A 26,887-nucleotide genomic window follows, 5' to 3' on the forward strand; every position below is an offset into this window, starting at 1 on the left:
AAACTGAAATAACCAGAATGCAATGCTGGCAACTAAATACTTGGTTGTGGGACAGCACGACGGATAGTCTCTATTATAGTTCGACAACTTCCAGGCTAGGCTACCTTCTTTCTCATCAGGTTATTAGAATATAATATTCCAATGCATGTTTTTTTTTTTTTTTTTGACGCTCATAGATAATCTGAAGTGAATCAGTCTGAAACCAGTCAAAGAATGCAATGCTAGCAACCAAATATTTTGATTTTATTGTGGGACTACAAAATGTGGTTGAAAGAGTGTGTTAATAGTGTGTCAATTTTTACTCGCTGTTGTAGTACCCACACTACACTTGCCTTCACAATATGTGATGACCTAGCTGTGCTTTCTGTGCTCCTGGCCATTCCAATGGGGGCATGGTTTACTGTGATCCTGAATTTTCTAACGGAGGCATGGTTTACTGTGCAGTGTCAGTCCGACTCGCCAGAAAAATATTTTCTATGCTCTTACTAGATACAGTTTAGTAAATTATGTAGGCCTAACGTTAGAATTGCACTGTTCCATAGGGTCACGCAGGTGCGTAGCACCAAATTTGTGGCCCCAGGAGCAACCTCTTTCACTGCCCCCAAGAACATTTTCCATGGAACATTTTCCATAGGAGGGCCCCCAGGTGGGCTGGGCCCTAAGAATTAGTCAGGGTTCTCCCACGTACGTACAACAGCAAATGAAGAGAAAAAGGAAACAATAGAAGTGGTCCATGATCTACTCAGTCCTTTATTGGCATTGTTTGGTAGCAGTGAGGAGTGAAGTATGTTGTGTGGACAGAGTCTGCACCGTCTACAAACAATCTGACATCATAGACAAGGTAGAGGAATTATGGGTAACACTTTACTCTGAGGATCACATGTTGGCCACACTAATGCAAGTCTAATGACTGTAGAAGTGACTTTTAAGACGTGTTAAGCTAAATTAATAATTTGTTAGGTGCATATGCAGGGCCGCTGACAGCTTTTGCTGGGCCCAGGACAAAGTCATCTGAAGGGCCCTTCTATCCAATGCATACAGCCCCCCTTTCTCCCTGGACCTGGGACAACATACCCCTTTGTCCCCGTCCCTCCTGTCGTCGGGTGTGTGCATATGCACATTTCTTGTTCGCAGCCAATAAGGTCTTATTGATATAACGGTAGTAAAGACCTAGTAGGCCCTTATCAAATGTTTTTAGGCCAAAGTCATTATACAGACAGTAGATAGGCATGTATTAGTGGCGAACATAAGAACCCTATTCTAAAGTGTTACCAAATCATGGTATAATGCACTAACTGTACTGTAAAGTCAGTCAATCGTACAGTATGTTGAGTTAGCTAGCACTGTTGACACATGGATTATCTACTCGGGGGTGTTATTCCATGAACATGGTTAAGTGATAAACCCGGCTAAATCAACCTATGGGAAGTGGTAAACTTGCTAATAGATAGCCCACTGTGTCACCTGGACGTCACCTGATTTACTTAGTCAGGTTCTTGGAGTACTCCCCAGGTTTTTCTTTGAAGAAAAAAAAAATGAAGTTAAGGCTGAAATCAAGGCATGGCAAATAAACATTCTGTTAAAACCCATGTACGCATGTTGACTACACAATCCTCTTCTGAAGTAAACACAAATCATCATGGTATATATAAAAATAACATTCATGACAACAACTTAATATATAGTTTTAAATAATACTGTGTAGAAAAACACAATCTGAAATAAATATACATTCTTCCAGTGCAATACCTCATAAACAATATCAGCTTCAAAAATGTAAACATCACGATGGGAATTAGAATAAGTAGGAATGAGTCTGCCAAAAAAAAAAAAGCAACAACAAAAGTTCAAAGTGGAAATGAATCAGTGCATTGATAATTTTTTTCCATTATTTTCTTTTCATGTAGCTGTAGCCTATTGCTACGATTTCATCTTTTGTGGAATAATACATGCTTCTAAGTTACTGGTATACAGTGTTAACTAACATCTAGCAAGCAAGCATTTTCATGCCCAAGTTTGGTCTTAAAGTATCAGCATGGAACGCAGCAGTACAATGCTGTCAGGCAACGGACATGTCTGAATAGATAGTGACTTTTCAAACTATTATTTATTAAAAAATAGACAACTTTACTCTTTTCATTTTGGGCTGAGTATTCATATAATGACATATAAGGGCGTTATATAGAGCAATACTGTATAGAACATGTTGAAACAGCTTTTAATTTTGTTAGACAGTTAGAAAAGCTATAGCCTAATTCTAAAATAGTGTGGTTTTTTCCCCATGGACATCATTTCTGTATGTTGATTGCAAAAAAAATAGACAAAGGGTGTGCAGACTAAGTTACAAAGTGACAAGCAGGATACGTCTGTATAGAAATATTAGAGTAGCCTGGGAATCTTGAAAGGACACAAACAAACCAAAAGCCCAGGCCAAAAGGTACGTTCACTTCTTGTCTACAGGCATCGCAATGCTTAAACGCCAAGTGCACATTGAATTGTTTGTCCACATTATTAGCCTACCTAAAGTAGCCAGTCAACATATACCATTAGTCTTGATCAAATGCTATAGCTTCAAGTCGGAATACATACTCAAAATGGACACAACATTGAACGGCCAAGATGTTATAGTGAGACTGTGGCAGAGGCAAGCTACCGTGTGCTAAAGCTGTTTTCTTTATTTGACGATATCCTTGTAGGATGCTACCCTCGTACTGTAGTACCCTACCATCAGAGTAGACTACACTCTGTCTTCAGGCATAACACAGGTGACATACAGTGTTGCCTGCTTGCCGTCTGGTGTGTGAACTTCTTTTTTCCTTTCTCAGAATCTTTTGTCTTCATATTTCATGGAAGAAGTATATTCTTTTTTCCAGGCATTTTGTGTCAAGAACATTTCAAAGTCAGCCATATATTTTTTTCTTGTTTTCTCATTGGCTCTGATTGTTCGAATCAAAAGAAACAGAACAATGTGGGTTTCAGCATACTAGCCACCCGATTGACAAACATTTCCGTGAGGAGTTTGGGGGGTAAGACACATCCCTTTTTTCGTATGCACAACAAATTGCAGACATTCTATAGGCATGCCCATTCTTAAACTCAAATAAGGCCCATGGAACATACTTGACAATGGGGGGTGGCACTTCGCGAAACTGTTTTTGTGTGTTTTGCGATATTTGAGATTACCTGTCTTCGGGGGTGCGGACAGGAATTTGCCTTGGGAGAACAGGAGGCACAACCCAGCAAAAACAAAAATCTCTCAGTGATTTCATGACTGTGTGTGTGTGTGTGTGTGTGTGTAAGGGCCCCTAAACATGAGCTCCTTTGGAGCCGATTGCAGTTCTGGTTCCACTTTCAGGAACGTTTGTTTTTCTTCCCACGTTTTCCAGGCTGTTGTTTGGTTGGTGGGTGGGAAGTTGGATACTTTTCTGCCCCCCCCCTGTTGACTGCAATGTTGTAAGAGGGTGGATGATGTTTCTGAAGTGTTGCTGGGATGAATTGCCTTGATCTGACTGTCTTTTTTTAATCTTGTTGGCTGGTTGGTTAGTTGGTTCCTGGTTAATAAGAAATTCTTAAGTGAGTCCCTTTGATTGGTTTGTCTGGCTGGTTGGCTGAGTCAGCGTGAAATGATTCTTGACCATTACTGATTACAGGCAATGTTTACTGTTGGTGGCGGTTACCTTGACCGATCTGTGGATTGGTTGCCTTGATCGATCTGCCTGGCTAGTTGTCTGTGGGTGTAGGGGGTCAGGGGATGGGAGGTAAGGTGTTCTTGATTGGGTCAATAAGAATGGTTTCCCAGAAACCACTGGTTCTCGATGATAGGTTTACTGCAAATAGTGGTATGCCTCAGCTGTATTTTCTGCCCTACTCTGTCTTGCCTTTTTGGCTGGGTGGGTTAGTCAGTAAATATTATTTCCCTGGTGATTACCTTCCTGCTTCTGGATGGTGGTTTTATTGCAGGAAGCATTACACCGTTGGTGGAATGGTTGCCTTAATTCGGTCTGCTTGGCTATTTGGCTGGGTGAGATGAGATGATCTGTAATAAATGCTTTCTTGTTGGGCAGGGGGTTCCTTGGGTGGGTCAGTCAGAAATGCTTCAACGTACCTGGTTCTGGATGGATGACGGTTTTACAGCAGGTAACCTCACCTCACGTGGATTGGTTGCTTTTGTCTGTCTGTCTGTCTGTCTGTCTGTCTGTCTGTCTGTCTGTCTGTCTGTCTGTCTGTCTGTCTGTCTGTCTGTCTGTCTGTCTGTCTGTCTGTCTGTCTGTCTGTACTAAATGCTTCCTGGTTGACCAGAGGGTGGGGGGGACATTGGGTCAGCAGTAAATGCTTCATGGTAATTCCTGGTTCTGGACGGAAGATGGTTTTACAGCAGGTAGCGTTACACCTTAGATGGATTAGTTCCCTTTATCAGCCTGTCTGGTTTGGTTTATCGGTTGCGTGGGTTGGTCAGGAATAAATGCTTCCCAGTAATTTCAGGTTCTGGAGAATGGTGTTACTGATTGGTTGTCTTTATCGGTCTGTCTTCTCTGTCTGTCTGTTTGGTTGGATGGCTGGCTGGCTGGGTGGGTTGTCCAGTAATAAATGCTGCCTATGTGGCTAATAATTTGTGAAGTGGGTTGGTCAGTAAGAAATGCTTCCTGGTTCTGGCCGGTGGTTCTACTGCAGGTAGCGGTACACCTTGAAGCAGTGGTTCCCGGAGTCGGCTACCACCACGTGGCCGTCGGAGGTGAGGGCCAGGCCCTGGGGGCCGTACAGGGGGTCCGCCGATGTGTTGATGTAGGAGAGGAAGGAACCGCTGCTGTCAAACACCTGGGCAGAGAGAAGGAAGAGTTGAGAAATTAGATATGAGCACAAGTGTTGATGTAGGAGAGGATCAAGCGACTGCTGTCAAACAGCGGGAATGGGGGGGAGTGACAGGCGAGCATAGCATTAACTCGCCAAAATATTGGTTGGCTTGTATTTCCATTTCCTTCATCCCAAATGGCAACCATCTCGCATGCAATACTTGGCTTGGCATGAAAAGGTTAGTGTCTCAGCAATATTCCTCATAGAATTACGAGACTGTTGACCAAACTCTTCTACTGAACTGAACGCCATGTTTCTTCCGTTTCGTTAACATGGTGGCATCGCTCAAGCACCAAGTTTGATCGTTGTTAGGGCAGCATCCAGGCACTTTCAGTACACTGAATTAACCAAAATGTTCAGCGTGTGCGAGCGCCCTATGCACTGAAACATAATGCCCGAAGTGCACAAGTGCAAGAAATGAGTCATGGCACAAAATTTCAGGATGACACATTCAGGCATTGGCGAGTTACCTCTTTGACATCACAACAAAGCCTAACCCTAACCATTATTACCACTACAAAACACCTTCAATTCAGTGCATTCAAAGCAGGGAATTTACACCCTTGTGGCATAGACATAAACATCAGCTACATGCCTCTGTTTTGCTTTTTATTCTGTCAGAAAGCAGTAGTCGTTTATATCTACACAGAACTTTCGTCATTCGTCTATCGTCATTCGGGTACTGATATCAGATGTGTTAAATAATTTAACTCCGGGTTTTATCTCCCTCTCTGCTTGACATTTTCATTCATAGTGGTCATTGTCAAATGCATGGCTATACCTGGATCCTGCTGTTTCCCCAGTCTGCCACGATAATGTTGCCATTGCCATCCACTGCTACGCCTGTCGGGGCGTTGAACTGGCCATTGCCCTCTCCGTTTGAGCCAAACTTCAGCAGCAGCTCTCCGTCCGTGTTGAACACCTGCAAAACAGCAAAGGTAAAGGACAAGAGTGAGAACATCAATTTAGTTCAGAACACCTACCATGCAGTGGCGGCGGAATAATAGCACCCAGGGACCCCCATATAGCCCACTGAAGGGCCCATGGACCCCCATATAGCCCACTAAAGGGCCCAGGGACCCCCATATAGCCCACTGAAGGGCCCAGGGGCAAATGTCCTGCTCGGCTCCCTATTGCTCAGTCTCTGCTAGCATAATAAGCTGATTATAATACAGTAATGGCAAAATTTAGGTGTAGCAACACAGTTGGGATGGGGTGGACCTTTTGTCAAATAGGCCACCCAATCAGATCATTTGATTTGTTTGATTGATTGTGTGTGAACAAATACAGGGGGTGGACAAAATAACTGAGACAGCTGTCATTTTAGTGTCATTTAGTTCCTCTTGCATCCACAGTTAATCCTGTAGGATGTGGTTCGTCCTTCTTGGTGGTATGCAGACATTACCTTGGATACTGTGGCTCTTGATACATCAGAAACACTTGCTGTCTCGGTCAAAGACGCAACAGTTATACACGTACCAAGAATTTATCATTTTTGAACTCTGACACGTCATCCATAATGTTGTGTGCGTTGCAAATGTTGAGCAAAATTGTGCTCTTACCCTGCTAATTGAACCTTCACACTTCACTTTACTGGTGCCATTAATGAAGATTGGCCAACAGGCTGGTTCACTTGAGCCATGAAACTTCCAACACTAAAGTGACAGGTGTCTCAGTTATGTTGTCCACCCCCTGTACGTATGTGTTCTGAGCTATTCATTTTTCCCCCCTGAGCCCACTTTATGATTTTTGGCTATGCCCATTGAAGTCTTCTTTCTTTTGTATGTCTATGTTCATTTTTTCTTCTGCCAGGGCAAAAACGGGGATGTGAAAGGTTTTATCAGTGTTAGTAAAAGCTGAATTCGTTACCTTTACTGAATGGTTGTGGAAGTCTGTGATGATGATGTCATTGCTACCGTTGACGGCAGCGAAGTGTGGCCCTGAAACAGGAAGTGGGGTGCGAGTTAGCATGAGGGTACCTCTCTTTGGATAGGTTGTCCACACACAGAGGCCTCACAGATTATATGTGGACATTCTAACGACACTAAGTTGGAGTTAATTCAACACGTTTTTGTTTTTTTGTTTTGTTTTTTAAACCCACATCACTCTAGGGACTGTTAGCCAGGCCGCACCCTCCTTCAGCGTTGCTTCTAGTCAGGCCATTAGCAATACAAATATTGTTTCTGAGCTCCGGAAAAAAAACGTAAACTCCTCCCACTTTCTTGGGAAGCAAACAACCAGTAGCAAACCAAAGGAGGCGGCGGGTCAACCATGCCGTCGGGGAAACGTTAATCGATATGCTCTTGGTCAGACCAAGTATCGAAGAGATTTGAAAGTCGATGATAATCAGGCTAGGAATTGTAGCCAGTGCCATAAATAGCTACTAAGTCACTTTGGATGAAGTTGTCTGCTAGGTGTAATGTAATGGATATTGTGCCTACAAGTGGATTGGCTTGGAGGTTGCTAGTCTGAACGAGGGGTTAGGACACCCACCAGCGAACTGTTTATCTCCGTTTCCACGGCTACCGAACTTGCTGATGAGCTTGCCACTGGTCTGGAAGATGAGGACGGTGCAGGCCTTGTTGTCCACCACGATCACGTGTCCGTTGTGGTCCACAGACACCCCCTTAGGCCCCATCAGCCGCCCGGAGCCCAGCTTACCCTGTGAGACACACCACAAAGAATATATACTGTCAAGTAGATGCACAGCTTAACCTGCGACACACTAAAACAGAAGATACACTTCATTTAGATTCCGTCAGGGATTTTCAATGCTGATACAATAATAACTGCCAGCACTCTACCTGTGTAAGTAATGCAATATCTTGCCTAGGGGGCACCTCATACTTAAGTACTACTTGGGAAATGCAGAGTTTTTTAATTAATACTTTTACAATATGCAGAAGATGCCTAGCTTAGTCTATGTTGATAGCAACATTGTATTTAGGATGTTGTTTGATACCAAATGAAACAAAATCAACCAGTCATCCCTACAGTCTATTTTTAACCTCCTCCGTAGAGTGCAAGGGTTCCCTACTAGCATATTTTTGACTCACGCCTTATTTGAGACGGGGCCATGGAACCCCATTCAATTTCCCATTCAGCTTTGGACCATAGGAACTATTGTGGCGCTAAATGCTAAAAAAAAAAACTACATGCTTCCGGGTGACTTGCGAACTGTATGAAACGTGGCCTATCTAGTCCCCATGTCCACACATACTACGCTTTGTATGCTGTCACCACAGTGACGAATGGAACTGCCAGTCACTGGTGAACAATGCTATGCTTGTATCCAGCATTCTCCCTCTCTCTCTCTGGGATAAACCCAGGGATGGCTCCTGAATAAACAGTCTAGAATCTTCTCTCCCCCTCTCACACACAGACACACACGCACATGCACAGATATGTGCACACACACACAAACATACACAAACATACACACACACACACACACACACACACACACACACACACTACATGGCTAACAGACAGAATTGCCCATATGGTAATGTTCACTGTCGGCCTACAGGTCATTGTGGTGGGAATCATCTTTGGGTGGTGTCTCAATATTTATTGTATATTTATAACTTTTTATACATTTTTGTTTTCTGACCAAATATACAATATTTTCTCTTATGCCCCTTGTCCTCTCTTCTTTATTTCCTTCTTTGTTTCTTTCAAAGATTTAATACAACCTGATATGGGTTGGCATTTTGGAAAAAGGATGGTATTTGTACATCTTTCTTTCTTTCTTTCTTCCTTCCTTTCTTCCTTCCTCCGTTCCTTCCTTTCCTTCCTTCCTTTCTTTATTTCTTTCTGAGATAGTAATCGGTAGGTATAAATACCTTATATTTTCCCCCGCTGGAGAACATGCTGACTCATTGATTCATTCATTGATTCATTCATTGATTCATTCATTGATTCATTCATTCATTCATTCATTCATTCATTCATCCTTCTTTCTTTCTCTCACCAATACCTTGTATTTCCCCTCGCTGGAGAAGATGCTGACCCACTTGTTGTCATAGTCTGCAATGATGATGTCACCGTTGGGATGGACCGCCACTCCCGTTGGCCGCTGCAGTTGCCCCGGCGACCGCCCACGCACCCCAAAGCGGTTCTGGAAGGTTCCGTCATTGGAAAAAACCTGGTATATGGAAAATGCCCCAAAAATAATGCTGTGAGTCAAATATGTTAACTATTGCATTGAAAGTGCACATGAAACGATGAAGCATGGTCTAACAAGACAGAACATGGCCATAGTATAGTCTGGAAAATGGTTAGCCATTAAGCCATAATCACGGAGATGTGTGTTCAAGGAAATCAGTTCCAGTAAATAATTTAAAAAGAAGATGGTGGCCCTTCAGTGCCCATGACCATTACCTTTAAACACGGCATCACACAAATCAGTACTGAATCTTATTTGAGAAATTGCACTAAGACCCAAAGTTGTTGGGGGTTAAAATGTGAAAAATACAGTTGTTGAAAGTGTGATTTTTAACTCAAGATGAGAATGGAAAGGTATAGGCTTGGGCTTCAGGGACTCCCTTGACTCTTGGGTCAGGCCAGGGCAATAATCCGCCCTTGCATCTCACCTGCACGCACTGGTTATTGCTGTCCGCAATGAGGATGGTCCCGGTGGCAGAGGCAGCCACTCCTTGCAGGTTGGTGAACTCTCCCTTGTTTCTCCCTTTGGTTCCTGCCACATTCAGAGATTACATTACACAAGGTATGTATTAAGTTCATTATGTCTAACTGTTTAACTTAAACACTTAGGGGTTTCTTTTGCCTTAAGACATGTACAAGTTTTTATCTTCTACCTGACATGTTTCGACGGTGTTACTTCCGTCTTCATCAGAGTGTTTTTAAAGCATGTCACTCATCAACATCACAGTGACCCTCTGATGAAGTGTTTACATTACACAGGGTTTTTTTTTCTACTACTTCATAACGCTTTTAATAACATTTTTATGTACTACATTAGACATTTTTTACCTATCAGGAGCATTCATCATGTAAGATCCATAAGCCAAAGGATGAGGAATTATTTATTCTTTCTATCTTTTTTTATGTTGACTAAAAATGATATGATTACCAAAGGTAATCAGTATTTATGTTGATCATTATGATAGGACATTACTGTATATCGTTGTTTCTCAACGGGGACTCTACAGCCCCCCAGGGGCCATTAGGGAGTTGAGAAGGATACAGGTGGGAACGGAGATGCTCAATTGTTATTGGGGGACATTAGATTATTTACATTTTAAATATCAAGTGGGGCGTTGGCAGGCTTGATGATGAGATCAAGGGGGCATTGGAAAGGTTATGATTAGGTCACAGTGTATTATCCAGGGCCCATGTCCATCAACAGCAGTTAGCCGATTCTCACCTATTTTGAAGATGAGGTCGTCCTCTATGGGGTTGGCCTTCTTTTTTGGGGTGCTGAACATGCTCCCGGCCCGCCGCACCCCCCGCTGGCGACTTCGGCTGCCCGAGCCGGGCGACTTGGCTCCGCGCCGCTTGGCACCACCCGACGAGCCTGACGAGCCGGCGTTGGCAGCCGAGGACGGCGGGGAGAGGATCTGCAAGCAGAAATAACTCGTTAGAGCCTGGTGACAAGCCTGTCTGTCTGTAGCAAAGGAGAGTAGATGCCGCACCAAGATTCGAGCCCAGACCTTCTGAGGTACCATACTGGGTGTCTGACCACTATACCAAAGAGCCAGGCTTGCTGTCATAATGGTCAGAACGCACCCACAACCCTAGTGATGGCCGTTCCAGCACACTGTATACAGTCAGTGCACTTGTTCAACACACTCATAATATACCTGTGAGTCCTCTGGTGATCTGGCTGGGGTGACCCTCTGAGGTCTGAAGGAGCTTCCGTTAATGTGCTGGCCGTAGTAGTTACACTCTTTTTTTATTAGATTCTTTCTTTCTCTATCTCTTTTTTTCGTTCTTTCTCTCTCTTTTTTTTTCTTCCTTCCTTCCTTCCTTCCTTCCTTCCTTCCTTCCTTCCTTTCCACATTTAGACACTTGTTCAGTTCATAACAATGTAATGTACACATACACATTTAATACATATAGGCCTACTGTACCTGTGAGTCCTCAGGGGAGCAGGGTGGGGTGACCCGCAGCCTGAAGGGGCTCCCCTTGATGTGTTGGTCGTAGAGCCTGACGGCCAGGCAGAAGTCTCCCTCCTTGGGGACGGTGTAGAGGAAGTCGTAGGTGCCGTTCTTGTTGTCCAGGATCTCGCCGTCTGCAATGCTGCCGTCCGGCGTGAACACCTCGGCCGAGATGACTGCGTTGCCCGCCTTGCACAGGCCGCCAGCCTTGTGACAAAAGGTCAAAGGTCAAATTTGTTTTGTTGTCAATTAACACTCTAGACATATAAATGAACCAAAAGATATGTTTCTCACCATGACATTCAAGACAGAACAAATATCAATGTGCTCGGCCAAGATTTATGTGTACACAAAGTGTTGTGTTTGTCACTTTCACAACATACATAATTCACTCGAACACCGAAGTAAAGTTAACGTTGCCTTTATCGAGGTATTGGAAGAATCATTACAATGCACAGTCATTGCTTGGCATATCACTACTCTATTAATAAAGGTGCTATTACTCTAGGTCACCTGTAGGTTAAGTATCAATGCGCATAACATAAAGTAGTCACTGTAAAATAACTAAAAGTAGTTCCCATATTAATGTGAACATAACATTTCCTCCCTTCCAGCATTGATGTCTATCTGATACATTAAAGAAAGTAATTCAATACCCTTTACCTAGAGGCAAGTATATCTTAAGGTAATCACATTAATCTTAACACCTTAACTTTAACCTTAGTGCTAAACTTCACACTAAACATTTAACACACATCAAACATAACAAACACAATGTGTTCTTTTGTTAGGTTAGAGCGTCAATCTGTCAGGAGGACGGTGAGCTCTTTCAGGATAGCGTCTCTCTTGAGGATCAGAGCTCTGAGCAGGAACCTCGGGGTCTGCATTATCAGGTGTAGAGTTTCCGTCTTCAACTTGAAGTGGAGGCTCCGGGGCTGTGCACATGAGTTCATCAGAATCCTCAGAGACATGAGCATCATCCTCAGGCCTGTTGTTGGTGGCATGATGAGCAGTTGCATTTAGCAGTTGGTCAACGTGTCTGCGCCAGATGTGCTGTCCAACTTGCACCGTGTAGGTCAGGGGCCCTGTCTTGGACATGATTTCACCGCTCTGCCATTTCTGCTTTGAGTGACGATAGTCTCTGGCTAGAACTTGTTGTCCGATCACAAAGTTTCTCACCTGACCAGTCTTTGCTTTGCGGGACTGTTTTTGCATGACATCTCTACACAGGTCAGGCTTTAGCAGATCGAGACGTGACCTCAGTCGTCTACCCATGAACAGTACAGCTGGGGCTTGGCCTGTCGTAGCATGGTCAGCGTTTCTGTAGGCATGTAGGAACTTTGCCATCTTTTCTTGCAGAGACATGTGGGAGTTTGACATTGTTTTCATTGACTGTTTAAACAATTGGACGAAGCGTTCAGCTAGACCATTCGTAGCAGGATGGTAAGGTACAGATGAATGATTGAAACTCTTCAGAGGTAAATTGACAGCCATTGTCACTGACAAGTCGTTCAGGCAATCCTGTTCTAGCGAACAGTGTGCGGAGCACTTCGACTGTTTTTGTGCTTGTGGCATTTTTCACAATGAAGACCTCTGGCCACTTTGAATATGCGTCGACCACAACAAGGAACATACGATCGAGGAATGGCCCGGCGTAATCTACATGAATCCTTTGCCAAGGAGCGGTGGGCCACTCCCAGCTGTGGACAGGAGCAGGTGGAGGTTGCTTTTTTCTCTCCAGACACCCGTTACACAACTTGGCCATCTCCTCTATCTGTAGATCAATGCCTGGCCACCATATGTAGCTTCTCGCAAGGCTCTTCATCTTAACGACGCCCATGTGTCCCTCATGGAGTGCTTCCAGGACGTAGGGGCGTAGCTTGGGCGGCACTACGATTCTGGTTCCCCACATGATGCACCCATGACACACGGATAGCTGTTCACGTCGACTGAAGTACTCAGGTAAGCCCACTGTATTTTTGGCAGGCCACCCCTTCACCGTTAGCTCAAGCACCTTTGCCAGGGTTGGATCTCGGCTGGTTTCCAGTTTGATCTGTGCGCTTGTGACAGGTAAGTTCTCAACATGGGCCAGATGGAACATTTCAGCAGGGTCTGCAGATGCTTTGTCCTCGGGTTCACAAGGCAAGCGCGAGAGTCCATCAGCATTTCCATGCTGTAGTGTGCCTTTGTACTCTATCACATAGTCATGTCCACCGAGGAACAACGCCCACCTTTGCAAGCGTGCTGCAGTCATTGCAGGAATTGACTTCTTCACGCCCCCCACACAAGGCTGAGCCCTTCCCTGTCAATTTGTGCGTAGTTCTTTTCAGCAGCACATAAGGATCGAGATGCAAAGGCAATTGGACGTTCGGAGCCGTCTGGCATTTTGTGTGAAAGGACGGCACCGATGCCATATGGCGAGGCATCACAAGCCAGTCGTAGGGGCAAGTCCGGGTTATAGTGAGTCAGTACTCTTTCCGATGTGATGAGTTCCTTCGCACTCTTGAACGCCATGTCACAGCTGTTCGTCCACTTCCATGTCACCTTGGTTTGCAGGAGGGTGTTCAAGGGGTGAAGCACTGTTGCAAGATTCGGTAGGAATTTGTGATAGTAGTTCACTAATCCTAAGAATGAGCGAAGCTGTGGGACATTGGTGGGCTTTGGCGCTTTAAGGACAGCATCAATCTTATCCTGAGATTTGTGGAGACCGTCTCGGTCAATTCTGTGTCCACAATACTCGATGGAGTCTTTAAAGAATTCACATTTGTCCTTATTGGCTCTAAGTCCACACTCAGCTAGCCTGTTCAGGACTGCTTCCAGATTAGCTAAATGAGAGCTGTCATCTTGCCCTGTGGCTAATATGTCATCTAAGTAGCATTGCGTGCCTGGGATGCCCTGTAGCACCTGGTCGATAGCACGCTGCCACACTGCAGGGGCGGATGCTATACCGAACCGAACACTAGCCTATTATATTGAAAAAGGCCTTTGTGGGTATTAATGGTGAGGAACTTTTTCGACTCAGCATCCATTTCCATTTGTAAATAAGCCTGGGCCAAATCAATCTTTGAAAAGTGTTGCCTCCGGCTAGTGAAGCAAAAATGTCTTCTATGCGAGGCAACGGGTACTGATCTGCATGAAGGACTGGGTTGACCGTTACCTTGAAGTCGCCGCATAGCCTTATTGCACCATTTTTCTTCACAACTGGCACCACTGGGGTTGCCCAGTCTGACCATTCAACTTTGGACAGAATGCCTTGCTCCTCTAGCCGTTGTAACTCTGTCTCCACTCTTGGGCGTAGCGCATAGGGGACAGGACGCGCTTTCATGAACTTGGGCAAGGCGTGCTCATCCACTGTGACACGTGCCTTCATCTGCTTGAGAGTTCCTATGCCCTCTTCGAACACTGGTGCTGCGCGTTGGAGTAACAGGTTCAGCTTTTCCTGTGTAGCTTTACTGTTTCCATTCTCAATGCATGGCTTTAATCGACTGCCAATTGAGCTGGATCATTTTCAGCCAATCACGTCCGAATAACGGAACTCCTCCACGCTGCAGCACATACAAGTCAAGGATTTTCTTTTTATTTTCATATTTCACTTTAACTTTAATTTTTCCCACTGGCGCCACCTTTTCTCCAGTGTATGTTTTCAGTAGGATTGGTGTCTGTTTCAATTTCACATCTGCAAAATTCTCTTTGTAATCTTTCAGTGATATAAGTGAGAGTGCTGATCCAGTATCAAGCTCCATCTTTATTTTCTTTCCATTAATCTTTGGGGTCACCCATATCATTCTCTTCTCACTCTCTGTCATTGAATGCAATTCTATGTGAGCCAATCCATTGTCTGTCTCATCAGAGGCTGATCCACTAGCATCTGTGTCATTCATTTCATTTACTCTTTTATCCTTTTTCCAGCTTCTGTGTTTTTCCTCATTTCGTTTTGTTTTCTGTTTTTCCTCATTTCCTTTCGTTTTACACATTCTCTGTATGTGCCCGTTCCTATTGCACTTCATGCAGTTTTTGTCACGGAACCAGCAGTCTGCCTGGTCGTGCGATCCCTTTCCACACCTAAAACATGCATTTGCTTTGGCAGATTTGGCTGTGAATTTGTTAACACTGTGTGCTTCAGTAGACACTTTCTTTTGCAATTGCATGGCGTCTTTGGATGCCGTTTCCATTGCTATTGCGAGTTCTAACGCTTTTTGTAACGTCAAGTCTTTTTCAGTTAGGAGTCGTCTCTGTACGCTCTCATTGTGCATACCGCAGACAAGCCTGTCTCGGAGTGCGTCATTCAATCCCGTGCCAAACTGACAACGCTCAGCCAACTTCCTAAGCTCTGCAATGTAATTGGCAATAGATTCACTTCTTTGTTGATTTCTGTTATGAAAACGAAATCTCTCTGCTATTACAAGTGGCGTCGGATTAAAGTGGTCTTGGAGCAGTTTGGTTATGTCTTTAAACGATTTCGTGGATGGCTTGTGCGGTGCACATAAACTTCGTAGCAGATTGTACGTCTTTGCGCCCATAACACTTAGCAGACTGCTACCTTTCTGTCATTTTCAATGTGATTAGCAACACAGTATTGCTCCAGTCTCTCAATATAAGTGTCCCATTCTTCCACGCTATTGTCAAAAGCATCAACATTTCCGATTGCACCAGCCATGGTCTCTTTCAAATTTCAGACACTTTCCTCCCGTTTTAGTTACTCACTGTACCGTCGAGTCATTCACTTTGGGCGGCAGTAGAGGGGGTTAGCTTCCTAGCTTTCGTTTCGTGAAGGCATCAACTTGTGTGGACAACAGGAAACTTCCATTAAAGCTTCTGTACACGCGAGTACATCCAGTTAGTCCTCGTCGCCAATTCTGTTGTGTTTGTCACTTTCACAACATACATAATTCACTCGAACACCGAAGTAAAGTTAACGTTGCCTTTATCGAGGTATTGGAAGAATCATTACAATGCACAGTCATTGCTTGGCATATCACTACTCTATTAATAAAGGTGCTATTACTCTAGGTCACCTGTAGGTTAAGTATCAATGCGCATAACATAAAGTAGTCACTGTAAAATAACTAAAAGTAGTTCCCATATTAATGTGAACATAACACAAAGGCACAGAAAATAAAATTGGCCTAGATCAGTGGTTCCCAACCTTTTTCTTCAGGGACCCATGTTTTTACTATTGTAAGCTTTGGTGACCCAACCACGCGAGCGCCCGCACGAGACGGAGTCACAAGATGCCCTCCGTTTCCTGCGAAAACTTATTTTAGTTATTTTATTCCTCAATTCGTCTTTGGTCAAATATAGAATAAATGTTTAATGTAGCACTTACAATTTGTTGCGTCTATGCATTTATTAGTTAAATGCTTTGTCTTTTATTCAACATGGACTATATATATTTAAAACGAAACCCCTTAAAATCAAGAGGGCTCCGCGACCCCCTGTGGATCTTTGGCGACCCATAAGGGGGGTCCCGACCCATAGGTTGGGAACCACTGGCCTAGATGACTGTGTTGTCTGCCTTGCACAGGCCACCGGCCTTGTTGAAGAGGTAAAAGGTCAAAGGCAAGTTCTCAATTTCTTCACATGTACGTATACTAGACATATAAAGGAATAAAAAAATTAATTTCTCAATGTGCCATTAACAACAGGGCAAACATCAAAATGTAGAGAATATAACCTCCAGTTTAACCTGTTCTCCCAAATTTGGCCCTTCAAATGTTGACAGGTATGATCTCACCTTGTCACAGGTTACTATAGTGGGCGATAGTGGGCATGCCTTTATCACACTGCTCTAGTCTGTAGACCACAGCACTGCATATCACTTTACGCAATCCTTATACAGTATTCTCCAGTAAAATATCTGATCCCCACAGCCAACACTGTAGCCTATAAATCTATAAGCTGAGAACAGTGATAGCCAACCAGGATTCAGAAGATACAATCCAGTGCCACATATTTAAAATGACCTGGTTGTACAGTACCTGTCCAAATGCCCTGAAGAGGTAAAACAAAGTCATTTGGATTACGTGTCACTGGATTGTAGCTTCTGAATCCAGGTTGCCCATCACTTATGACCCGTCACCATTACCTTGTCGCGGGTCACTATGGTGACAGATGTAGGCACGCCCACGGCGCACTGCTCCAGTCCCTCCCCCTTGGCCTCGGTCTGGCAGGCCACGGCGCTGGTGGTGACGATGGTTCCCAGGTTGTGGATCGACTTCTTCAGCTCCTCCGACTCCAGGTACAGGTCCAGCTGGTCATTCTCCTCCGGCTGCAGGGGGAGCAGAGAATAGAGAATAGAGTGGCCATGCACTAGTGGTGAAGGAGATGGGCTTTAGATCAGAGGTGTTGCCAGTTTGAATCCCACCCTTCCATCTCACTCCATGGCAGAGGTGCCCTTGAGCAAGGCATGTAACCCCCACAATGCTCCAGGGACTGTAACCTAAAATAACTGTAAGTCGCTTTGGATAAAAAAGCGTCAGCTATGTAATGTAATGTAATGTAATGTAGAGTAGAATAAAATAGAATAGAATATAGTAGAATTAGACAGAACAAAACAGAATAGTTGAGAGTACACAGAGTACATACTGTACACTCCATAAGTACATAAATATACATTATAACTGATGAAAAGCATAATATAAGATAAAGAAAAAAGCAAGTGGCCATCAGAGCAGCATTCGCCCACCTGTAGTGGCAGCCCCTCGCTGGCCAGGCTGGTCAGCTTCTCGGCCTCAGCCTGGTGGGCCAGGAGGATCATGGCCGCGTCGCCGGCCGCCAAGCCCCCGCCGTTGCAGTCCTTCTCCTTCTCCCTCCCCAGGGCCTCCTCCGAGAGGCTGCGGCTGCTCTGGATGTGCTCCTCGCCCTCCACCAGAGCATCCAGTTGGGCCTGCAGGATCTACACACACACAGTAAAGACTGCAGTGTTAATTCAACACTTGGAGAGTGTGGTACGCATGTGCAGCACTTAGAGGGTATGTGGGTGCATTCGTTAGTTTTGTCTTGCACTTTGTCTCTAAATAGGAAAGATGGGGGTGCACAGGTACCAGTACCACAATGTTGTCAGGGTAACAGCAATGGAATCTAATTTTGCCTGGATGATCCCTCCTACCTGTCTCACAAGTGTGTGAGTCACCTCTTAGGCCTCTGTGACTGCCAGTGTGGTATAGTGCACTAAACTTACATAGAACTAGTATCCACCTCAGTCCCATATTAATAAAGTGCATAACAAAGATTCTATAGTAGAACAATGCACATCTAGTGCATACCTTCAATGTGCATCTTTGGTGTGTATGGAACAATTCAGGACTCATGTTTGTAGTGTTGCATTATTGTTGTGCTGTGTTGTTATTGTTGAGAAGCCATTAGAGGTGTGTCGTTCACGAACGAGCCGGTTCTTTTGCACGGCTCCCTGAAGTGAACGATGGGAACAGGATCACAGCTGGGGGAGCCACTCGACTGTTATTTCGTTAATTTTTCATTCATTTTAAGCACGTGACCTCGACCAGAATAATCCAATTTGGGGAAAAAACACAATTGTTGGCCTTAAAGGGTGGCAAAAACCGTCTTTAGAAGCAGGAGAATAATCAGTTGTTGTTTGAACAAAATCACCTTGAGGTGGAGTCAAAATATTACACTCTAAACACTGAATTAAAAAAGAGACAAAAGAGCCAGTTTTTTGAACGGCTCTTTGAAAGGAACGAGCCACTAAGATCCGGATCCCGTCTAAGAGCCATAAATCCCATCTCTAGAAGCCAGGTGTATCTGGGTCAGGGTCAATTATATTTTTCTTGTGGCACACGTCAGGGTGGTGCAATCACAGCTAATGTCACTATTGTATTAATTAAATGTATTTAGTGAACTGCCCATCTATGCAGGGTTTGTGGCCAGCAGCTTTCAGATGATTAATAAAGGACAGCAGGGAAAGGTGGAGAGGAGGCAGGACAAAGGAGTGCTACAAATGTAGCTGTTGAATACCACTAGAGATATTGTAGCAGGACTACTTGTGTACGTAGGAACTGATTGTCTTGTAGAAATTAACATTGTAGAGGTTTTATGTAAGAACATGAATTGTGTACATAACTGTGACGATGCTTGAAAAAGTGTGACAATGCTTGAACATCATTACATTACATCCTTTTTTATTTTCTTACTCATGATTCTCAAATGTATGGTATATGACAATAACACATCTTGTATCTATCTTGTATCTTCATTTTTCATTTATGTGCAAATTTCTAAAACAGCACCTTGTTAGAACACTTACAGCATACTATGCTTCAGGTACTATCTGTCAAGTTGCACATTTATTCTGCTCATCCTCAGTCCCCATTTGATACAACAACTGCAACTGGGTCTCAAGTTGTTGTCTCGCTGCTACATGACCCATTTCCTCTTTGAGATGCCGCCCACAGACAGATGCCGTATTATTTGGGTTTTGGGTTATTAATTATATTGGGCATTTTTGCTGATATAATGCAGAATTCAGTTTGTCTGCAACAATGGCAAACTGTTGTGACCCAGATGTAGCAAGGAAGAAAAGGAATAGGTCAAAACACCACTGGGACGGTGATGCACAGATGGTACTACATTCAGGTATTGCTTTTTTACACAACACTGTTAAGCTGTGCTCTCTTTATACAGTTGCAGACATGGTGGCCAAGTTTCAACCTGTAATGTTTTCAATTGTGTACTGTATCTGAAGCGAGCAATAAAAGGTTGACATACTGCCGAACAGGGATCCAAGGCTCTAAACTTTAAAGTATGGTCAGCCCCGTTTGCGTGTACAGTAGGGGACCAGCTGGTCCACACAGGCCTGTCACAACCAGGTAGGCAAATGTTCACCTAGGGCCCCCTGCGGAAAGGACCCCCTTCTGACAAGCTTGTGAGCATGGAAGTATTTTGTAAACAAAAGGTGCAATGCGAGCAACCGTCCCGCGCAGCATAGCTGTCTGTCTATCTCTGTCCCCATGTATGAAACACAGTTCATTATAACTAGCGTTGCACCGATACCGTTTTTTGGCCCCGATACCGATACCCAATACCTGGCTGTGCAGTATCGGCCGAAACCGATACCATACCGATACCGATACCACCCTATTTGAAATGTATATGAAGGGCTGTAGTGCATACTACTTGGATGTAAAATCATTGCATGGCTTTGTCAGGCTGCTGCCTACCTTTGTGAAACGGGAAAAAGACTAATACTAAGTGACTCCAGCAAAACATTTTATACTTTTTAAATACCTCTATGAAATAACAAATTTCAAGGCTGTTCAAGTGTCATACAAGCACCTGTAAATGGTATCGGTGCCCTATTTCTTGGCACTCGCCGATACCACCATTTTAGTGCCGATCCACTGATCCTGGTATCGGTATCGGTGCAACACTCATTATAACAGAGAGTCTATGGCCGGCGATATACCTTCTGCTTCAGTGTGTAGGTGACCTCCAGTTCCATGAGCAGGACGCTCTTGCGCACGTCCAGGGTCTTGTGGAGCTCGGTGAAGGAGGAGTGGATTCCCTCCTCGATGGAACTACGCTGATCGCTCAGCTGATGCAGGATGTCCTTCAGCGTCTGACGAGCCTCGGAGATCTGTGGCAGCCTGTGTGTGAGTGATGGGAGTGCAGTGTTAATCTGTGGTAGTCCAAAGATACATTGATTTGACCCCACGATATGAGTCCTTGCACTATTCAACGTATAGTTTACAGTATGTCTGAACACTAATAGTGTGAAAGTTGAAGAGAAATGTCTGCACACTCAAATGCTTTTGGTTTTTTACTTGCTTTCGGCCAAAGACCTCCCTCAAGGTGCAAACACACTAGTGGAACATACAACAAACAAATCAGTTCAGTGTCATTGAGGTGATCTGTAACACCTGCACGGATCAGTTGTAGTCCAAGAGTTGGGAGTTGTAGTTCTTCCTGGGTCTTGTGCTGTCGCGTTTCCTCTACCCAAGGTAGCTAGTCATTATACTGCATAGACACTGACATCGGTTGGGTGTACATGCAATGCATACTATAGTATGGGTTAAGTGTTAACATAAATAAATGACTTATAAAAGAAAATGTTCCTCGGCCTCTGAGAACTTGTGGTAGCCTGTGATGTAAAAACTGGAGTGTTCCTCAAAGAACCCTTAACTGGTTTGTGGAGGAACTCAAATGTTCCCAGAAGAACCCCAGGTGTTCTCTGAAGAACCTAAAAGTTCTTGGAAGAGCCCCACGGTTCCCCAGAGGACCCTTTGGGGTTTTGGGTGGGCGGACCAGACGCGTTGTTGTGTTGCATCTGTTGGTTGGTGGTGTAGTTGAAATCCTTATTTGTCATTTATTCCATGCTAAAACAACATTTCGATCATTAAGGTTTTCTTCAGATTCGGCTCAGAACCATGGTCGACACATTGTTCTGCCATAGAATAAATGGCAAAAAAAGAAGCATTTTAAGTTTGCAGACATCTCATTCAAAAACCTGAATTAGCCTTTGTACTCCATCTTGATTGTTCTTCTCACCTGTGTAGTGGCAGTAATTACCCTCTCCTGTAATCTGGTCCATACACCCAATACATATAATATTATGATTTGTATTCTAACAGATGTACTGTAGGAAATCATAATCTGGATCCTTGTAACCATCTTGCATACAGAATCCAGAATATTCCTGCTGCTAAACTTCAAATCCAATCTCAAGGCCAACTCCAAAACCATTAGGCCATGGCTGACCCAGCCATACTTTGACCCAATGTTCCATATGAACAAGGGGGTACGTATTAGGAGACAACGCCCACTTAGGAGACCAAACTTGAGTACACTCCTTTCCATTGGGTAGGCGGAGTTTGGGGTATATTACACTCATAGACAATTCTTTATCCATACGGTAAAAGGGTGCTTCCCCCGTGTGTATGTGTTGCTGTTGTTGTGTGTCACCTGTTGGTGGCAGCCATGACCGTCTCCTGTAGCGTCTGCCGGAGCTTCTCCGCTGCGGTGCTGAGGGGTTCCGTGGCGTGGTCCACATGGTCCCCACTAACACAGTCCTCACACACCAACACAGCACACGCTGCACAGTACAGCTCCACCTCCTGGTGCGGAGGAGGAAATGGTGGAGAGAGAGAGAAAGAGAGAGAGAGAGAGAGAGAGAGGGTTAAATGAAGGGTTAAATGAGTTCAAGCCAATTTCAAGATGCAGTTGTATTGCTCTCGCTGCCTGTGACTTGTCAGTAGCCTACCCAACGTTATAGCTTTTTTTTGGCTCAGCCCTTTCTGAGATCTTGGCCATTCTAATGGGAGCAAGGTTTGTTTACATCTTTGCAGCTCTAAGCAGGTGATATTACTAGACTACAAGGGAGGGGGATCTTCAGTACAGGACTGGTGTCTTATCAATATGGCCCAGGCCTAACCGTCAAGCTGAGCTACACAGCGTTTCAGGATTAGGGTTAGGGCTATTTTAACAGGACACTGGCAGCCCATTTTGACGAAGCAGCCCATTTTGGAAAAACACCATCCACTCCTCCAACATGCATGCTGTGCGGAAATAAAGGGCATTCAGACATTTCCAAGAGATTTCTTACCAATCACTCGACCTCAAAACCCCCATAAACATTTATCACCGCTGGACGGATATATGTGACACAGTTATAGGCATCAATGGCTCCTCTGTCCATTTAATCAAGCGCAGAGGAAAACAGGAAATGATATCCCTGCACACACCACAAACCACAAACAAATAAACCTAGCAAGGCAAATAGCACCGTGTACGTTCAGGTGGGACTCAGATTGGTAATAATAATATTCATGTATTTTTATGTTTAATTAGTATAATAACTATTATTAGGCCTATATTTTATTATGATCATTGGAGTGATAATGATAAGCAGCGATGTACCGAACCCAAGATTCGGTTACAGATTTGACTGTTGTTTATAGGATTCGGTTTCGGTGATTGGAGTACGATTCTGTACTTGGATTCAGATTCAGACAAATCTTAAGAAGTGCATTTGGTATTCAGCAGAACCTTTAAGCAAGATTCGGTTTCGGATTCGGCCGTATTCTGCCTTGTTGACAAGGTTCGGCTTCAGTGATCGGAGTAGGACTCAGTATTCGGTTTTGGATTTGGCTACATCTTAAGCAGTGTATTTGGTATTCGACAGACCTTTAATCGGGATTCGTTACATCCCTAATAAAAATACGAAGTGCGGCTGGCCTTGCCTTGGCCTGCTGTGTGCAGATGTGACTATGGAAAGACAATAATAATAATTCATAATAATAATAATAATAATAATAATAATAATAATAATAATAATAATCATGTTAACATGAGCGATTGGTCTTGCCTTGGCCTGCTGTGTGCAGATGTGACTATGGAAAGATAATAATAATAATAATAATAATAATAATAATAATAATAATAATAATAATAATGTTATCATGAGCAATTGGTCTTGCCTTGGCCTGGTGCTGCATGCAGGTGGGACTACGAAGTGATATTAATAATAATAACAATATAATAATAATGTCATCATGTGCGATTGGTCTTGCCTTGGCCTGGTGCTGTGTGCAGGCGGGCAGGGACATCTTGCTGGGCAGTGCCTCCAGCACTGTGCACTCCTCACTGCTGCTGTCCGGAGACCTGGGCTGGGGCTCCACCGTGGCTGATGAGGGACAAACAGAGCGCTGCGCTGACTGGTGACGACCCCCGCTGGAGCTGTAGAAACACAGACAGGGGATTTCGCAACAATGCAATGCCTTGGTGACTGCGATAAAAATGTTCCAAATGCACTTTTTTTAGTGATTCTAGTGTTGCCAAGCTTTCGTTCGGTCAATGGTGCTTAAAATGTGCTCTCTCTCTCTCTCAATCCCTCTCTCTACCTCCCTCCTTCTCTCTCTCAGTGTGTGTGTGTGTGTGTGTGTGTGTGTGTGTGTGTGTGTGTGTGTGTGTGTGTGTGTGTGTGTGTGTGTGTGTGTGTGTGTGTGTGTGTGTGTGTGTGTGTGTGTGTGTGTGTGTATGGGTGTGTCTGTGTGTGACTGGAGCTGCAAAAACAGAAGGTGATTTCTCAACATTATGGTCACCTTGATGATTGTCATGAAATTTTAAAAGTTTAAAATCAATGCAGTGGGGCAAAATACTACATGCTCTCACCGTGTGTTTCTCTGTCTCTCTCTCTCTGTCTCTCTCTCTCTCCTTTTCTTGTGTGTGTGTGTGTGTGTGTGTGTGTGTGTGTGTGTGTGTGTGTGTGTGTGTGTGTGTGTGTGTGTGTGTGTGTGTGTGTGTGTGTGTGTGTGTGTGTGTGTGTGTGTGTGTGTGTGTGTGTGTGTGTGTGTGTGTCTGTGTGTGTGCGTATGTACGGTGTGTGCATGTGTGTGTGCCTGCGTGTACACATCTAACAGCATTGTCTCACTTCTTTGGCTCAGGGCACCTGATACTGCAGTGGCAATCAGGGCAGGGCAGAGTAGAAGAGGGCAGGGGAGGGTGCTGTGTGATGGTAGTGTGTGTGCTGTACTGTACACTGTGTGTGCGTCTGTGTGTGCGTGTGTGTGTGTGTGTGTGTGTGTGTGTGTGTGTGTGTGTGTGTGCGTGTGTGTGTGCGTGTGTGTGTGTGTGTATGTGTGTGTGTGCACGTGTGTGTGCGCGAGCATGCCTGCGTGCGTGCGTGCATGTGTGTGCGAGCGCACATGCACACGTGCCCGCGCGCGCTTGTGTGAGTGTGTATGTGTGTGTGTGAAAGAGTACTGACTCACCTCTTTGGCTCTGGGCCCTTTTCCTTTCTGTTCAGGGCAGGGCACGGAGAAGAGGGTGCTGTGTGTTTCGTAGTGTGCTCGTCTCAACTGTACTGCACTGTACTCTACTGTATGGCTCCAGCCAGCCAGTCAGACAGTGAGCAGGAGCAGAGTAGGAGCACCAGGAGGCAGTTCAAGTCACTCAGCAGTTTGGTGTGGCTGCAGAGATGCTGCTGCTACTGCTGCTGCTGCCGCTGCTTCTGCTGCTGGACCAGAGGGGAGGAGGGGCAGAGGTGGACTTCTTCTTCGCACACCTCTCCATCTCAGACAAGACCCTACGGAAGGAAGAAACACACACAGATGATGGTTTGGAAATAATGTAAAGAATACATGTATCTATGCGCGCATGCACGCACACACACCAGAAAGACACACATAGGATATAGTGCTGTGTATAAATAATATGAAGCACACATGCACGCACACATGCACACCAGAGAGACTGTAAATACACACACACACACACACACACTGCTGGACGAGAGAAGAGATGCAGTGGTGGTTTTATGCACGACACCTCCATCTCAGACAAGACATGCACACACATACACAGAGACGCACGTGTGCACATGTGCACATTTTGCTTCAATGTATAGCACTTAAATACGAAACAATAACTCTTTCTCACTTTCTCTCTCTTTCTTTTTCTCGCTTTCTATTTCTCCCTCTCTTCTTCTTCCCCCTCTTTTGCTCACAAATACACACGCCCGGCTGCCCAGCCACAGCCCCCCCCCACACACACACACTGCTGGACTAGAAGGGACATGCAGTGGTGGTCGTCTGCACACCTCTCCATGTCAGACAAGACCCTCAAACACACACACACACACACACACACACACACACACACACACACACACACACACACACACACACACACACACACACACACACACACACACACACACACACACACACACACACACACACACACGCACACACACACACACAAGCAAGCATAGCGGGACAGTCAGAAAGACAGACAGACAGACAGACAAACAACCTCCCCAAAAAATTCACCGGCACAAAAAAAAAATGTCTATACCAATAAATCAAACTTCTCAAACACACACTTTCACACAGACACATATGCATACGTACATAATCTGAAGGACAAGAGGATGTCGATACCTGCATATAAAGCTCTTAAGTTTATACAGGATCGTACGCAATATCCGAAAAAAAAAGACCGCAGCGAGCGACCACGAGACACAGGCACTGATGAAGGAAAGTGGGTCAAACATCAGTCAGTATGGGGGTGGGGGGGGGGGGTAGGGAGGGAGGGAGACAGAGGGGGGGGGGGGGGGGATAGAGGGGGGTAGGCAGCATGGGGGATACTCTTTTTGGGGTGGATTCTAGTGCCACGAAATTGGAATAAATTATACGCCATAACATATCCACCATCGCCTCACAAAAGAGCGCAGAGCATCGTCACCATGGCAACGCGACGTCAGAACGTGTGTGTGTGTGTGTGTGTGTGTGTGTGTGTGTGTGTGTGTGTGAGAGAGAGAGAGAGAGAGAGAGAGAGAGAGAGAGAGAGAGTTGGAGAAAGACAGAAAATGAGAAAAGACTGGAAGAGGATTGTTGTAGGGGGTTTGTGGGAGTCAGCGACAAGAGAGAGAGAGAGAGAGAGAGAGAGAGAGAGAGAGAGAGAGAGAGAGAGAGAGAGAGAGAGAGAGAGAGAGAGAGAGAGAGAGAATGTGTGTGTGGGTGGATGGGTGAAGCGTAATGCGCGGTAGAGTGCTGAGCAACTCTATTTTATTTTAACGCTGCTCATGCTGTGTGTTATTTCTATATACAGCACTGTAGGCCTATATCTTTTTGCAGATAGTAGCGAAACACTATAGGGTGATGCCTATAGTCATTGGAAAGATCGACATTGCGTGCAATATATTTCTGGGGATAATTTATACATGGGCTATTTTACACACACGCACGCATGCAGGCACGCACACACGCACGCACGCACCCACACACACACACACACACACACACACACACACACACACACACACACCATACAGCTTTATGAGACTGTATGCCAGACTTCCAGGAAACCAGGACGCAATGGACGCAAAGAGCCGTGTTGCATCATAATTGCGATTGTGTGTCCCTGACTCTTACAAACCCTGCCCCCAAATCCTCCAACAA

At 44.7% G+C, this 26,887-nt stretch overlaps 1 protein-coding gene across 1 annotated transcript; it reads right to left on the minus strand.

Annotated features, from left to right (window-relative positions):
* Positions 1 to 721: 721 nt before the first annotated feature.
* trim2b (tripartite motif containing 2b) lies at positions 722 to 24,349 on the minus strand. Its single transcript, XM_063186863.1, has 14 exons — positions 24,336 to 24,349; positions 23,498 to 23,663; positions 21,891 to 22,042; positions 20,395 to 20,575; positions 17,659 to 17,868; positions 17,059 to 17,241; positions 10,947 to 11,180; positions 10,241 to 10,433; positions 9,447 to 9,550; positions 8,831 to 8,998; positions 7,345 to 7,513; positions 6,721 to 6,791; positions 5,633 to 5,773; positions 722 to 4,815 (listed from the first exon to the last, which is right to left on the minus strand). Exons 1-14 carry the CDS (start codon positions 24,347 to 24,349, stop codon positions 4,663 to 4,665), a joined length of 2,139 nt encoding a protein of 712 aa, XP_063042933.1. The 3' UTR covers positions 722 to 4,662.
* Positions 24,350 to 26,887: the final 2,538 nt, after the last annotated feature.

This window comes from Engraulis encrasicolus, chromosome 21 (assembly GCF_034702125.1).
Source record: "Engraulis encrasicolus isolate BLACKSEA-1 chromosome 21, IST_EnEncr_1.0, whole genome shotgun sequence".
Taxonomy (NCBI): Eukaryota; Metazoa; Chordata; class Actinopteri; order Clupeiformes; family Engraulidae; genus Engraulis; species Engraulis encrasicolus.